Source organism: Scyliorhinus torazame, chromosome 3 (assembly GCF_047496885.1).
Source record: "Scyliorhinus torazame isolate Kashiwa2021f chromosome 3, sScyTor2.1, whole genome shotgun sequence".
Taxonomy (NCBI): Eukaryota; Metazoa; Chordata; class Chondrichthyes; order Carcharhiniformes; family Scyliorhinidae; genus Scyliorhinus; species Scyliorhinus torazame.
The window spans coordinates 67,392,229-67,409,536 of NC_092709.1; the positions used below are offsets into that span (position 1 = coordinate 67,392,229).

The following is a 17,308-nucleotide window of genomic DNA, read 5'->3' on the forward strand; positions in this document are numbered from 1 at the left end:
TTAAATATAATTGAACAGCTTTATGGTGTACCTTCCAACCCATGTGATGTTCCTCCCCGGTGACATTGTGTGACGCGATGTGATTTACTAAATTGAAAACTGGGGGTACGGAGGTTTCTGGAGACCCCAGTGTTGAGGGCGGAGGCTGTACAGTGCCCCCTGGCATCCGAGCAGTTTCCCTGGCCCTTCCCTCTGTGCCAGTGCCAGTTCCAGGAAGAACTGCCAGGGGGAATGCCAGGGCACTACCCTGGGGCACTGAGAAGGGGCACTGAAAGATAGTAAACCATTCTCCATTGGGGGAGGGGGCTTCCCCTTATGGGTGGAGGGGGGAGAGGGATGTGTGCCGGAGAACGCATTCGGGGGGGGGGGGGGAGCGGGAAGGGGAGGAGTGCCCCCCCAATACGCCCGTGGTGATCGGGGGGGGGGAGGGGGGCAGTCACCCTGAAGCTTATGGGTAGGTCCTCCATGGCTGAGGGGGGGGGGGGGGTTGGAAGGGAGTTCAGTTTGCTTGCCGATCGGGGCGCCCTTTGAGAATGGCTTGCTGGCTCTGTGAGACCCCGCCTCATCAGAGTGATGGCGCCAAACATGCCCACTAATTTTTTTTCAGTCACACTGCCAGAAGATCTGGTCAGACAACCTGGTTGTGTTTCTGGGGAGAAACAGGCCGGTTTTCAGTTAGAACCTGATACTTTCCATTCTTTTCAGAAAATTCCAGCCCTGATGTCATGTAATCTAGGTTAGAGGTGACAAAACATCTGGTTTACTGAGCTGCAGAGCCACATCCTGGACTTTCAGGAAGCCAGCAATTAAAAAGAAAACACAGGAAATAGCTTCTCAGATTGTGACGGTCGCCTTTTATGGGAAAAGCTGATTATGTTTTCATTTCCAGAGTTGGGCTATTTCCCTGATCAGGGGCGTGCCTAATGCCTAGGAAAGCTGGGAAAATGGCTGCTGAAGTTTGGGAAGACCATGAAAATTATGCAATGGTGGATATTTTTGTCCCAATAGCACAATTTCTTTCAAGGCAAGGATAATGTTTACTCCCAGGATTGGAATATGGAGGCTGAGTGAAAGAAATGGATAAAAGGAAGCAAAATGACAGAAGCGACAATCAAACTGTCACAAACAAGCACCTTGATACAACGAAGCTGAGATTTATTTTTTTACAATTGGGAGCAAAATGTAATTATGTACATTTATGTACTCCTGCATTAAGTTTGGTCAATAAACAGGCTATGTTCATCATACTTTGTCCACAGATAACCTTGAGTAGTCCTCAGAATATTGTGGGTTCCGGTTCCCACTCCAGAACCATAATCTAGGTTCACACTTCAGGGCACGGCTGAGGAAATGTTGGCCCAGATTTGCCATTTTCTGGATGGTTGGAGGTGGGACATACATTGGGGGGTGCACGGCAGGGTCCTGTCGAAGCCCTGATGCACAGCCATAGGTGGGACATACATTGGGGGATGCACGGCATGACCCTGTAGAAGTCCTGATGCACAGCCATAGATGAACATTCCCCAGGAAATTTGAACTTAGAGTGGGCTAGTTCCCTGCTGCCCGGAACCCTTTGCAAATGTCACGGCAAAGACATGGGCAAGATATACAGAACTTACCTGCATTCTTATTCATTAACCCACTCACCAATTTACTGACCCATACTTCTTCATTGAAAGACTTGAGACTTTAAAACTTTACTGAATATGGCAGCTAGTGTCATAAAAAGGGGATGTGTCCTCTCCTGCCCCCAACTCTCCTATGCTCACTGGACTTACCCTGGAGTGGCTGCATTGGTCCATTTCTGCTTTTGGTGGGATCAGAAGATACGGCTGAAAATGGGTAGCATCGTGAAATCAGAGAAGGTTTGGCGGGCAGCGGGAGGCACCCAACATTGCGGCTAATTGGAAGATCTAGGCCAATATATTGTTGGACGTGGCATCTTTCAGAGGAGATATTAAAATGAGGCAAATCTGTCTATACAGGTGTTTTGTAAAAAATTCAGAAACAGGAGATCTATTAATTGTTTCTCTATGGACATAACCAATGAAAGATTATCTCGTCGATCAACTCATCCCTGTTTGTGGGACAATGCTTCAAGTACTTTATGTCAGTCAAATGTTTTTGGGAACTCTGAAAATGTGATTAATTTAATTGATTTTTTTTTTCATCCAGGCAACTGCCGGTCTCCTTAGCTCACCCTATAATCTCCATACATAATATAATTTATATCGCCATTATGTGCACTAGGCAAATCAGTTGTGAACAGGACGTAAAATGTATTTTTTTTCATTATTTCCATAGATTTCCAGAATCTGCTGTATCCGTCCTAAAGAATGGACACCTCCGGGAAAGGCTTCTTCAGTCTTTGTTCCTTGACAAACTTTACTGGGAAAGTCAGGGAGGTCGCAGAGGAATTGAGAAGCTGATTGATGTGATTGAGAGGAGGGCAAGGATTTTTCTCACTTACATTAATGCACATGGATTCAAAGTGCTCCCGATGAATGAGTGATTGTTTGCACTATTGATTAATACCCTGCAAAGAAGCATTTATTGACAACATAGGTGTATTCCTCAAGATTGTGCTTTATTTCTGACAGGAATTTTCTTCACATATAACCGTTATACCACAGACATATTACAGTCATCAAAAGGTGAGACAGACATTTAAGAGGCAGGACGAGTGTTTGCAACTGAGCAATTACTTTCCAGCAAGAGGAAGATATTTCTAGGTGGAGAACATTTATACAAAGCATTTCCCCATTACATACTGAAAAAAGAAATTTATCAAAGCGTGCTTCATTTTTAAAACGTTGGTTTGCTTGCCTGCTGAAAGCTGTGGGGTTGACCTTTTCGTGTTAATCGGGTTCCTCCATGACATCACACTAATCAGTTAGTATTCCAGAATTATGTAACCCTTGATTGCTTGCAGACTGCTGTGAGATTACACCCCCTTTAAAGAATGCACAAGGCACTCCATTAGTCATCCATGGGAATGGCATGGTCGAAGAAGATACTTGACATCATGCGGCTTTCAAAAGGTTAGGAATATTGTTAGAAATAAAGAATGGAAAACTACAAATGTTGCATATCTCAAACAAAGCCAGAAAATTCTAAAATGCAGTCACTGTCTGTGGAGAGAACAGATAGCATTAGCGGCTTAAAGCTGTCTCTGCTCCCTTCAATTGAGTTTTGTAAAGCGTGATGCAAACAGAAGCCTTCCTTCAAATACTGACTGACCTGCATCATGTTTCCAGCATTTTCCAAACAAACTAATGTTTGTTTCTTAAAGAATTATTGATTAATCTACCCATCGCCATCAAAGAAATTGGGAAAACCTTCAAATATACTCCTCTAGGCTTACTATTTGTCCAATACATAGAAAGCCATCATCTCTGTGGCATGTCTGAGCTATTTAATCTTTTCCCGCTTAAGTAACACTAAGGTAGTTATAAATGATAGGCCGGTGTCACATTTTCTGGGTTTTATCAACTTTCACATATTATTTTGTTATTAAATGCGGAGAGGCAACAGCAACATTAAAAACACCAAGGAAATATGATTGGTTATTTAATTTTGGCAAATAATCCCACCGCATGCAAGCAATAGATAAGTGCCGGACTTCTCCGGCTGTTGGGATTCTCTGTTCCCGCTGGCAGTGCACCCTCACCCTCGGAATTCCCAGCAGTGTGGGGTGGCTTCAATGGGAAATCCCATTGACAAGCGGCGGGAAGACAGAATCCTGACGCCAGTGGAGGACACGCCACAAAGAAACACGTGGCTGGGGGACCAGAGAATCTTACCTAAGATGTGTTAGCAATGCATAGAAGTTGCATTTTGAAAGTATGTTATAAATCCCAATTCTAGCTTCAGTTCACACAATGTAAAAAGGCGCAGATTTATTTCAGGTGGAATTCAGTCCAATCATGCAGCAGAATTTTATGATGGGGGGGGGTGGGTGCACGGGGAGAGAGGTGTATTGCTTGCCCTTCCCTGTCCCTCTCCCCCACCCCTGGAAGGAAACTCTGTGATGCACTGAATGACACTCAACAATAACATGCTGCCAGTCATCTTAAGTGGGTGAGGGTTGGATGTCTCCCCTCAGCAGGAAGATATCCTGCCCTTGAGATTTATTGGCTGGAAGCTCTACCAGTCCGATCAGTTCTAGAGTTCAGCATGTGGCAATGCCCACAGAAAAGATCAATGGATTTTGGGTGAAGGTATGTTCTGGGATTTTAAAGGAGTTGGGATTGGGGAAGTTAGGAGGGGTTCCCTGGTGGCACTGTCAGTGAGCAACACAAATGGCCGTTGACTTCGGCAGACCGGAAGATCCCGCCGGCAGCCAATGGCAAGCTGCCTCTCCCGCCGGAACACCCGTTGTTGGAGTGGGGGGGGATGGGGGTTGAAAATCCCAGCTTAGGAAAGAGGGCAAGGAATGGCTGGGGGAGTAAGCAGAAGCCAGGTAGGGAGGGACCTGGGATGGGTGGTGTTACATCCTGGAGGGGTGTCCTCGATGCACACAGGCCATCCATTTAAAAGATGTAAACTTTCCAGCTTTTCCCACAAAGTTATTAGAAAAACGGCCTTCTGAATCTTGCCCACCTGTCCACACCAACTGTTTTATGGCACAGGTAGTGTACTATTTGGGTCAATTGCCCGTTAACTATTTATTTATAAAATGGTGGGAAAGTGGCCGATTTTGGCGTTTGCTTACTTACCGCTTTAAGAAGGACACGGGGAGTCGACACTGAGCAAAAATAAGAATGAAGTTTTATTTACAAACCATATATATATACTACCCGGTTGACCCGAATTGGTCTTACTGGCCAACTTGTATACTCTAGGTAATTGAGATACCGCGTCCTTGCCAGGGAGCTCGCACTCCGCAAGGAGCATGGGGAAGACAAGCATTCCCGCCGCAGGTTCTGTGCGGGATATTACAACCGTATTATTGTGATCAGATCGGGATGGAACGGGAATGTGGTGGGCTAGCCATTTGTCTTATTTTACATACTTCTCCACTGAAAACATGCCCAGTTGGGGTGGCATGGGAGTGGGGGGGCATAACATCCAGCCAAAACTAATAAACTGCAATAATAACAGCATGTCATGTGGTTGTTCCAAAGTAAACGCTACGGTTGAAAAATTGAAAGATGATAGTTGTTCGGGAACTAAATTATGAGTCAAAGATATTTGGATTTAGTGATGAATAGTTAAGTTCCTGACAAGAGAAACAATGGCCGTGATTCTCTGCACCGAAATGCGCTCCGCACAGGGACAGAGAATGGGGCCTCAGACCCGTGATCGGGTCCGACGCCGGGACGCAATTTTCGCGTGCACGGTCAATACGGCGCTGGTCGGGGGCCATTGAAAGAGGCCCTCTCCGCAGTTGACAGGCCAAGTTCCTGTCGGCGTGGTTCACGTTTGGTTCCACCCGTCGGGAGCTCGGCATCGCGGCTGCGGTGACCGTCCTGGTGGGGAGGGCACGGGGATCAGTCTCTGGGGGGGTCCTCCACGACGGCCAGGCCCGCGATCTGTGGGGGGGGGGCTACTTTCTTCCACGCCAGTCCGCTGTCTGGCTCAGCCATGTTGCGCGGTGCCGGCGCGGAACCGCGGCTGGCCGCCGCGCGCACGTGCATGGCCGTGTACGGCAGCTGGAGCAGCGCGGAGCACTCCGCCGTCGTGCTGGCCCACTGTGGGCTACAGAATCGCTGGGCCAAGAGGCCCCTTGACGCCAGCGTGAAACACTTCGGTGTTTATGCCGGCGTCAACACTTTGCCGTGTTTTTAGAGAATCCCGGCCAATGTATGTCAACAGATTATTACGTCCAAGCAGCAAAGACATCAGGCATTAGGATGAAATGGTTTGTGACTTTGGGAGGATTGGGCTTTAGAAGAAGTCTGCTTCAGGATTTTGAAGATCATGTGACTTTTACTATTGTTGCAAATATCCCACAAACCTGAATCTCTGGAAAGTTTTTGCAAGATTGGTATCTTGTAATGCTGACATTAAATGACTTCCCTGTCACTGGGCAAGTTTTTGCCAGTTGTATGATACAGTATGGTTGCAAGGTAATTCTTTCTCAGGAAGGTCACGATCTGATCAGGTCCATCTCATCCTGAAAAATAACATTTTCTGTCAACTAACATTGCAGTGCAGTAATGTTAACCTTGGAGGACCCTTTTACTGGGTAACCAAAACCTTCCTGCAAAGTGAGCAAGTGGAGACCCTAAAATGGACAACTAGCTGATGGAGAGAAACTGACCAACAATATATCAAATAAACATGTTTATTTCTAATTGATACTTGTGTATGATGAATGTATAAATTATACCTCAGAATTTATGTTGACATGTTTCATTCTCAGGACTTGGTTTCAAAAGATTACAAATATATTCATGTCTGTTCACATTTAAAATATATGCTGCCATGAATAATTAAAACCTCTACATAAGTATTTTGTCACATTTATTTTTGCCTTTCATCAAATAACATCATTCATAAAGAAACAGACACCTCTACTCCCTTATCATAAGGCACTTAGTCTATTTAAATCACCAGCTGCCTCCAATGAAGTGGGGAATGGGTATAGCTCAGTGGCAGAGTATTTAACTGCAGATAAAGAAATTCCTGGTTCAGATGCCACTGTCCCATTTGATGTCATGATTTGTACATAGTAATGATGACAACACTCCTGTGAAGTGGGATTTTGGAAGGCCAATACTGTGAAACCTAGAGATTATACCAGGGCCAGAATTTTATGCATTCTTTTCGGGCACCTGGTGGAAAGAATGTGAAATTGCATGTGAGGAAGTCGAGCATGCGTCCTGATGTCATAGCGCACTGGGCACGCGTATGAGTGGGCAGCGTGTCCACTGACAATGAATCAATCGGTTAAGGCAACTAACTGGAATTTTACGTTGCTTGTGTGATTTTTACGTCCATGTATGGGCATCATGGGCAGACGGCAATACTGTTTTTTCACTTTTCTCATCCAAGGTGTGATGAATGTAGAAATTTGAGATATATTGCATTGTATTATATGTAAAGTAATGTTGCCATGGACCCAGATAATCATTCCTTTAAGGGGGAGAGCTGACTGGGGGTGGCTTAACCTGAGAATCACCACACCTCAGGCAAGAGGCAAGGTTGAAAAAGCAAGGGGTTGAAACAAGGGGTTGAAAAGGTGTTGTAGTTCAGTTTTAGTTTTTGACTGGAGGGTGAGCTGAGACGGTTTTCTGAAGAAATACAGCCAGAGATTGTGCACTATCCTGACAGGGTCTTGTAATTCCTGTTATTCCCTTATTTCCCCTTTCTTTTATTTTGCTGTTCCCATTTTTGATCCATGGGTGATTAATGGTCATGTATCTTTAATAATGAGGAATTCAGAAGTTACAGGAGAGAATTCTCTACTATCCTCTGCTAGTTTGAACAAGAGCTTCAGACCTTTTCACACCTGAGAGAGAGATAGGGTGCGACTTGGTTTGATTGGCTGGTGGCCAATCAATTGGCCAAAAGGGTGTACTCTGCCCGGGGGTGATTGTAAATTATCCCAGTGGGAGGGTTCTCAGAAATCTCTCTCTCTCTCTCCCCCAGCCCCTCCCCAGACATCGGGTGAAGTCTATGGAGTGTAGCACTACTCAATAGAGAAGATGCATGGAGAGATCAGTTCAGTCCATACCAGGGTCATTCAGGAGTCAGGTAACAGCGGGGAAGAAGCTGTTTTTGAGTCTTGTACTGTGTGTTCTCAGACTTTTGTATCTCCTGCCCGATGGAAGAGGTTGGAATAGAGAATAACCCTGGTGGGAGGGAGTCTTTGATTATGCTGCCTGCTTTCCCAAGGCAGTGGGAGGTGTAGACAGAGTCAATGGATAGGAGGTGGGTTCACGACTCTCTGTAGTTTCCTATGGTCTTGGGCCGAGCAGTTGCCATACCAGGTTGTGATGAAGCCAGATAGGATGCAAGTTAAAGCAGGGAATTAGCAATTAGATAATAGTTAACCAGTTTTGCTGCATTTTCCATTATAGTTCTTTTTATAACTGGACAGTAATTGTGTTTAAATTTCCAAACCTGGTGACTGTAATTATTGGACAGCGAAGGGCCAAAGACTTTGGGTATTTTTCTAAAAATAATTGGTTAATTCACCTGTGTTGTGACTCCAGGTCAAGTGGTGCTGGGGTTGACCACACACGAGCTCAGGGTGTCATAACAGTGTCAGTTTTTTCTTCAAAGCAGTCTCAAAAGAACTCTCTTTCTCAAAGTGGAGTATTCAAGACATCCTCATACAGCAAGTATTCCTGGGAGCTGACTATATTTAAAAGTGGATTGTGATTCTGTTGTTTGAGTGGGAATAAAGATAGCAGTTCAGGGTTATTGTGTCACTGTACTGATGAGCATTGTTTAAGGGGTAATTGTAAACTATTTTCTTGTGTGATGTTAAAGATATTTTAATACAGTGTTAGTAATAATGTTTGCTTTCATATACTACGTCACGAATTTTCGTGAAATCACTCCTGTAGCGATTTCTCACATTCTTACAAAATTAAAATAAAATATTGGAGTTTCCGTCCAGTATCCCAGCCACTGTTGCGGTCTCATCTGGGATTGTAATAAAGGGTGGGATGAAAGGAGGCTGGAGCATTGTCTGTGTAAATTGTTGGGAGATCAGGTGAGAATTTGCTGTTGCTTTGGTATTGAGAGTTCAGACCTCTGTTTTCTTCTGAAGTATTTGTTCTGTTAGCCTTACTCTGAGGACTTTCTTGTTTTGTCAACTCTGTTAAAGCCCATTGCGGCCTTCTGTGTATAGGGCAGTGCCATCTGCATTTCACTAGATTGGGACTGTGTACTAAGCTGAAGGCATCTCCTCTGAGGAGGAAGAGAGGAACAGAAGGGAGAGGAAGCCAGGTGTCCAGAGGCAGCATCGAAGAAAGAGACCTGTGGAAAGGGAGGGGTAGACACAGAGAGAGCAAGGAGGACGTCACTACAGAAGATACGACTATCCGGACTTCCGGTTGCGGCTATGCCTAGGTAGGTCGCACGTTCGGTAGCTCCCGCCGGGAACGGACTTTTGGTCTCTTCAGAGAGGCCCCAACGGCAATTGTTCGACGGCTTCCAGTGTGGGAAGGTGACAGCAAGATCCCCCCGACATTATATGGATTGGACGAGGAGTGGAACAGTTAAAAAAATGATCCTGGTGCAGCGAAAAGTGCGAGGGAGGAAAAGCAAGATGGCAGCGGGTGGAGACCAAGCAGCGTGGGCGCAGTGGCCGCAGGAGCAGCAGGAATTTCTTAAATGCTGCTTTGAGGAGATGAGGACAGAAATGCTGGCGCAAATGAAGGCGGCGATTGAGAAGCTTGTGGAGACCCAGAAGGCCCAAGGGGCGGCAATCCGGGAGGTGCGGCAAAAAGCCTCGGAGAACGAGGATCAGACCTTGGGCCTGGCGGTGAAGGTGGAGGCGCACGAGGCGCTGCACAAGAGGTGGGCGGAAAAATGAGAGGATCTGGAGAATAGGTTGAGGAGGAAGAATCTTCGGATTCTGGGTCTCCCTGAAGGAGTGGAGGGGCCCAATGCCAGGGCATATATGAGCACGATGCTCAATTCGCTGATGGGCGCGGGAGCTGTCCCGAGGCCCCTGGAGCTGGATGGGGCTCATCGGGTTCTGGCAAGGAGACCCAAAGCCAACGAGCCACCAAGGGCTGTAGTGGTGAGGTTCCACCGCTTTATGGACAGAGAGTGTGTCCTGAGATGGGCCAAAAAAGAGCGGAGCAGCAGGTGGGAGAACACGGTGATCCGAATTTACCAGGACTGGAGTGCGGAGGTGGCTAAGAAGAGGACTGGTTTCAACCGGGCTAAGGCGGTTCTCCATCGGAAGGGAGTGAAGTTTGGGATGCTGCAGCCAGCGTGATTGTGGGACACGTTCCAAGATCGGCACCACTATTTTGATACGCCTGATGAGGCATGGAACTTTATACAGACTGAAAAGTTGGACACAAATTGAGGGTTTGTCGTGGGGAGATGTTTACTGTGTTTACTGCGATTGGGGAATGTTCTTTTTGTTTGAGTGCTGGATGGGGATGGGTGAATGGATTTGATGTGAGGAGAGTGTGGGCCTCGGTGTTGGAAGGGCAGGGCCCTACGGAGGAAGAGGGGGGGTGGAGGCCCGGGGATGGGGAGCTGGGGTAAGGGAGCAAAAAGGAGCTGCGCCAGAGGGGGCGGGGCCGGCTCAGGAAAGCGTGGGCTTTTTCCCGCGAGGGAAGGATGGGGGCGGGGCTGGGGGGAAGGGCGGTGCTGAAGAGGAGTACACACTGATTACCATGTGGTGGGGGGGGGGGGATTCTCACACTGGGGGGTCGATGGAATGGCAGGAGAGGCCTGGGTCAGCTGACTTACGGGAGTGTCATGGGGGGAGCAAAATGGCTCGATGAGGATCTAGCAGGGGAGAAGGGGGGGAGGGGAGGGAACTGGGTTGCTGCTGCATTGGCTAAAGGGGAGCTGGAAGTAGGAGAGGTAGTCGGGGCGGGGGTCCGCCGCCTGGGGGACTAGGGGGTGCGGGAGGCGCGGGCACGTGGCTGGCCTAGAAAAGGAGATGGCTAGTCGGCAGGGGGAGGGCGAGCAGCCCCCCAATCCGGCTGATAACTTGGAATGTGAGGGGCCTGAACGGGCCGGTCAAGAGGGCCCGGGTGTTCGCGCACTTAAAGGGCCTTAAAGGTTATGTTCCAGGAGACACATCTGAAGGTGGCAGATCAGGTTAGGCTGAGAAAGGGATGGGTAGGGCAGGTCTTTCATTCAGGGCTGGATGCGAAGAACAGATGGTTGCAATACTAGTGGGGAAGCGGGCGTCGTTCGTGACACTGAATATTGTAGCGGATAATGGAGGTCGATATGTGTTGGTGAGCGGTAGGTTGCAGGGGGTGCGGGCGGTACTGGTGAACGTATATGCCCCGAATTGGGATGATGCCGGGTTTATGAAACGCATGCTGGGTCGGATTCCAGATCTGGAGGTAGGAAGCTTGATAATGGGGGGGGGGGGGGCACTTTAACACGGTGCTGGACCCAGCACTGGACCGTTCTCGGCCCAGGACGGGTAAGAGGCCGGCTGCGTCCAAGGTGCTCAGGGGGTTTATGGACCAGATGGGGGGAGTGGATCCATGGAGGTTTGCCAGGCCGCTGGCCAGGGAATTTTCCTTCTTTTCCCACGTCCATAGAGCTTACTCCCGGATAGATTTTTTCATTTTGAGTAGGGCGCTAATCCCGAAAGTGGAGGGAACGGAATATTCGGCCATAGCCATCTCGGACCACGCCCTGCATTGGGTGGAGCTGGAGTTGGGGGAGGAGAGGGACCAGCGCCCGCTGTGGCGCCTTGATGTGGGACTATTGGCGGATGAGGGGGTGTGCGGGCGGGGGTGGGGGTGTATTGAATGATATTTGGAGGCCAACGACAACGGGGAGGTGCAGGTGGGGGTAGTCTGGGAGGCGTTGAAGGCGGTGGTCAGGGGAGAGCTAATCTCCATTAGGGCCCACAGGGAGAAGAGAGAGGGGAGGGAGAGGGAGAGGTTGGTGGGGGAGATCTAAAGGGTGGACAGGAGGTATGCAGAGGCCCCTGAGGAGGGGCTACTTAGGGAGCGACGGAACCTCCAGACGGAATTCGACCTGTTGACCACGGGGAAAGCAGAGGCACATTGGAGGAAAGCGCAGGGGGCGACGTATGAGTATGGGAAGAAGGCGAGTCGGATGCTGGCACATCAGCTTCGTAAGAGGAAGGCAGCGAGGGAGATTGGTTGACTTAAGGATAGAGTGGGGAATACGGTGCGGAGTGCGGTGAGAATAAACAAGATATTTAGGGACTTCTATGGAGATCTGTACAGGTCTGAGCCCCCAGCGGGGAGGAAGGGAGCGACGCTTCCTAGATCAGCTGAGGTTCCTGAGAATGGAGGAGGAGGAGGTGGCTGGTTCGGGGGCGCCGATTTGGGCTGGAGGAGCTGGTTAAAGGATTGGGGAACATGCAGGCGGGGAAGGCCCCGTGGCTGGATGGGTTCCCGGTTGAATTCTACAGGAAAAAAGTGGACCTGCTGGGCCCGTTGCCAGTGAGGACTTTTAATAAGGCGAGGGTGGGGGGGACCTTGACCCCGACAATGTCCAGGGCGCTGATTTCTTTGATCTTAAAGTGGGACAAGGATCCATTGCAATGTGGTTCGTATAAACCGATCTCGCTCCTCAATATTGACGCTAAGTTGCTGGCGAAGGTGCTGGCTACGAGAATTGAAGACTGTGTCCCGGAGGTGATTCATGAGGACCAGACGGGATTTGTGAAGGCTAGGCAGTTAAATACAAATGTGCGGAGGCTCCTCAATGTGATTATGATGCCCTCAGTGGAGGGAGAAGCGGAGGTCGTGGCAGCTATGGACGGGGAGAAGGCCTTTGATTGGGTGGAGTGGGAGTATCTTTGGGAAGTGTTGCGGAGGTTTGGGTTCGGGGAGGGGTTCATCAGTTGGGTCAGGCTGCTATATAGAGCCCCGGTGGCGAGTGTGGCTACGAACTGGTGGAGGACGGAGTACTTTCGGCTGTACTGGGGGACGAGGCAGGGGTGCCCCTTATCCTCCTTGTTGTTTGCACTGGCAATTGAGCCACTGGCCATGGCACTGAGGGAGTCCAGGAAATGGAGGTGATTGGTCCGGGGGGGAGACGAACACCGGGTGTCGTTGTATGCCGATGACCTGTTGTTGTATTTTACGGATCCAGTGGAGGGGATGGCGGAGGTCATGCGGATCCTTGGGAGTTTGGGGACTTTTCGGGGTATAAACTCAACGTAGGGAAGAGTGAGCTCTTTGTGGTGCATTCAGGGGGCCAGGGAAGGGGGATAGACGAGCGACCGCTGAAGTGGGTAGAAAGGAGCTTTCGGTACCTCGGGATCCAAGTAGCTAGGAGTTGGGGGGCCCTGCACAAGCTCAATTTGACGCAGTTGGTGGAGCAGATGGAGGAGGATTAAAAAAGATGGGATATGCTGCCACTCTCATTAGCGGGTAGGGTGCAGTCGGTCAAAATGACGGTTCTCCCGAGGTTTCTCTTTGTGTTCCAGTGCCTTCCCATTTTGATCCCCAAGGCCTTTTTCAAACGGGTAAGCAGGAGCATCATGGGATTTGTGTGGGCGAATAAGACCCCGAGGGTGAAGAGAGTGTTTCTGGAGCGTAGCAGGGACGGGGGGGCTGGCGCTGCCGAATTTGGGCAGCCAATGTGGCGATGATCCGTAAGTGGGTAATGGAGGGAGAGGGGGCGGCGTGAAAGAGGCTGGAGATGGCGTCCTGTGTGGGCACGCGCCTGAGGGCACTGGTGACGGCACCGCTGCCGCTCTTGCCGACAAGGTACACCACGAGTCCGGTGGTGGCGGCGACGCTGAAGATCTGGGGGCAGTGGAGGCGACACAGGGGCAAGGTGGGAGCCTCGGTTTGGTCCCCGATTCGGGAGAATCATCGGTTCGTCCCGGGAAGGATGGGTGGGGGGTTTCTGAGCTCGCATCGGGCATGGATTAGAAGAATAAGGGACCTGTTCATTGATGGGACGTTTGCGAGCCTAGGGGCGCTGGAGAAGTTTGGGCTACCCCTGGGAAACGCTTTCAGGTACATGCAAGTGAGGGCGTTTGTGAGGCGGCAGGTGAGGGAATTCCCGCTGCTTCCGGCACGTGGGATTCATGACATGGTGATTTCGGGTGTATGTGTTGGAGAAGGCAAGGTTTTGGCGATTTATCAGGAGCTGAAGGAAGAGGAGGAGGCCTCGGTGGAGGAGTTAAAGGGCAAGTGGGAGGAGGAGCTGGGGGAGGAGATAGATGAGGGTCTATGGGCTGATGCCCTGAGTAGGGTTAATTCTTCCTCCTCTTGCGCCAGGCTCAGCCTAATACCGTTCAAAGTTACTCACAGAGCACATATGACAGGGGCGAGGTTGAGTAAGTTCTTTGGGGTGGAGGACAGGTGTGGGAGGTGCTCGGGGAGCCCGGCAAATCACGTCCATATGTTCTGGTCGTGCCCGGCGCTGGATGGGTTTTGGAGGGGTTTTGCGAGGACTATGTCCAAGGTGGTGAATGCCCGAGGCAAGCCGAGCTGGGGATTAGCATTATTTGGGGTATCGGACGAGCCGGGAGTGCAGGAGGCGAAAGAGGCCGGTATTCTGGCCTTTGCGTCCCTGGTAACCCGGCGGAGGATTTTGCTCCTATGGAAAGATGCAAAGCCCCCTAGTGTGGAAACTTGGATCAATGACATGGCAGGGTTCATCAAACTGGAGAGGATAAAGTTTGCCTTGCGAGGGTCTGTGCAGGGGTTCCTCAGGCGGTGGCAACCGTTCCTAGACTATCTCGCGGCGCGTTAGAGGAGGTCAGCAGCAGCAGCAGCCCGGGGGGGGGGGGGGGGGATGCGGAGGGACGGGGGGTTTCTTTTGGGGTGGCGTTTGGTTGAAGGTGTTTTTTGTTCCCTATTTGGGCTTTTAAATGTTATATGGGGGGTTATTGTCTATGGGGGAAATCCAATGTATAATTTCTGATTGTTGTGTTCTTGTTTCTTTCTTTTTGTTGAGGGGGGGGGTTTGTTGAAAATTTCTTGAAAAATTTGAATAAATATATTCTTTTAAAAAAAAGATGATACAACTATCCTGCCGCTAGAGTGCAGGCAACGATCCAGCTACCTCAACATGTCTGAGGCCCAGTGCCGAAGGAGGCTCGACCACTCTAGGAACCCCATGACATAATTATGCCGCATGATTGGTCCAGAGATCACCTCCATCTGTGTGGTTGGGCACCCAATACCAATAGCTCTGAAGGTCACAGTAGACCTCAATGTTTATCCATTTATCCGGCCGGTGGGGAATCTGCGTGGAGTTTCCCAATCAGCTGTCCATAGCTGCATCAAGCTCTATTCAGAGAGGTCTCCACATTCATTAATTACTGGACAGACGACGCCTGCCAGTCTGAGTGAGCCAGAGACTTTGCAACTATTGCTAGGTTCCCCACATTCAGGGTGCCATAGACTGTGTGGCCATCAGGGCACCAGTGGGTCATCCAGGTGTCTTTGTGAATTAGAAGGATTATCACTCCATGAACATGCAGATAGTATGCAAACAGAGGACCCAGGTTCTTCAAGTCTGTGCAAGGTACATGGGCCGTCCCATGATGCATACATTCTGCAACACTCCTAGGTTGTTCATGTCTCCAGCTCGGCAGGATGATTGGTTGCTGGGTGACAAAGGGTATCCATTGAAAAACTGTCTGATGACACCACTCTAACACCTTGGGACAGAGCTGGAAGAGAGGTACAATCCATGTCTTGCCTGCACAAGGGGAGGGTAATTGAGAGGACGATGGGGCGACTGAAGGTGAGGTTCGTTTGCCAGGTACATTCCAGTGGAGCCCTGCAGTACCCTCCAGAGTCAGTTTTGCTTATTGATGTGGCCTGTTGCATTCTGCACAATCTGACACTGGCAAGGTGCCTCATCCACCTCTCACACTGGCAGTGTTCTCTGAGAGTGACCCCCAGGTACCCCGGATTCTGTTCATGAGAGCCGTCACTCTCACAATGGAGGATGCTGTGCGCTCGGTTCGCAGGGTCAACGCAGTGCTTAAGATACTCCTCCATATTGGAGACCATGGAAAGCAGATCCTTAGGGATCTCAGCCAGTTCCACCCATTGGACATCCAGGATTCACTTGGATTGACAACTCCAGAATCTCCGCATCTGTCTCAGAATGCAGCCTCGCCCTGGGTGCAAAGTTCCTCATATGACACACACACACAAACAAACACACATACAGACGTAAATGTGCCCCTGTTACTCTGATTGCTACACCCCTAAGTGCTGCAAATGATGGCCGCTCTTCCAGACATCTCCACAATGGACCCTAACAACCCGGTACTCACCCTTGTTGAGTGCAGAAGTTCATTGAACCTTTTGGAATGCTGTATCCGGGTTTGGTGCACCATGTCGTGCCCGCTGACCGTAGCTGACACATTTGCCCAGGCCTTCTATGTTTGGTGGGGTCGCATCCTCTTGCCATCCCACAGAAAAAGGATGACTCACCACCTCCATTAGAATGTGCAGGCTCTCATCCGAGAAGCATGAGACAGAGTGCCCACTGGTATTGCCCTCCCGCCTGACATTCCCAGTCGGCGCTTTGGCCATAACTGATGTACAATTTTAGATTCTATCCAGGACAGCTCCCTGAAACTCCTCATCGACCCATTCAAGGGGAAGGCTCCACTCTATTTAAAGGCCCCACTGGAACTGGGGCCCAACAAGCTCCCACCCTACTGGTAGAGCAGAGCCTATGTCTGGCACCTTTCACGCTGCCAGGCCCCTTATTGGGCAGGCAAAGTGAAAGCACATGGCAGTTGCAATCGCAGTCTGAAGCCCACCATTTGCATGCGCAAAATTCAGGTAAAAATACCAGGCGGTTCTGAACTGTTGGATTCAATTTTTAAGCCAGAGTACTCCTTTTGGAGATGTAAGGTATGACTTTGGATAGAGCCCTAGACGTCTTTGAGAGAGGTAAGGCACTCTTTAGGGAAACATACGGCACCCTTTGGGATTATTATAGATGATCATGATTATGCACTTTTTACGCACAAACACAATGGAACTGTCAAGCTCTTAAACAATTGTCCAATTGTCAAAGAACTGTCCAGCTGTCATAGACTATTAATTAACTTTCCAGCTGTCCAAGCTGCCAAGGAAGTGTCAAAGCTGTCAAGGACTGTCAAGGAAGCGTCCAAGGACACTATTTGAGTTGGCATGAAGGGTAAAGAAAAAGGGTGGTGGGTGGGGCACTAATTGGCATGGAGGTGTGAGAGACAATTGGGGTGGGTGGGTGGTTGGGGATTGGTTGGCATAGGAGGTATGGGGCCATTGGAGGTGGGTGGAGATGGGGTTGCATAGGGAGTTTATGGGGGATGAAGGATGAAGGGAAGATTTTTGTTTTATTAGAATAGAATCATAGAATCCCTACAGTACAGAAGGAGGCCATTCGGCGCATCAAGTCTGCACTGGCCCTTGGAAAAGGCACCTACTTATGCCCACGGCCCCATCCTATCCCCACTCCTCCACCCTATCCCCACATAACCTTTTGGATGTTAAGGGGCATTTTAGCATTGCCAATCCACCTAACTTGCACATCTTTGGACTTCGGGAGGAAACCATTGCACCCAGAGGAAATCCACACAAACATGTGGTTTTATAATTATTTATTTATTTAAACACAGTGCCGGAGCATAGATGCAGGCCTTTTGCCCAGTCCACCTCCACCTCCGGCAGCCACCACACTGATTCCAGCGCCA

At 49.6% G+C, this 17,308-nt stretch overlaps 1 protein-coding gene across 1 annotated transcript in view; it reads left to right on the plus strand.

Annotated features, from left to right (window-relative positions):
• gask1b (golgi associated kinase 1B) overlaps nt 1-6,454 on the plus strand; it is a 78,375-nt gene extending 71,921 nt beyond the window's left edge. The window contains exon 4 of the mRNA XM_072495788.1: nt 2,305-6,454. Coding sequence (XP_072351889.1) covers nt 2,305-2,512 — 208 coding nt within the window. The 3' untranslated portion in view covers nt 2,513-6,454. The remainder of the gene's footprint in view (nt 1-2,304) is intronic.
• The last annotated feature ends 10,854 nt before the right edge of the window (nt 6,455-17,308 follow it).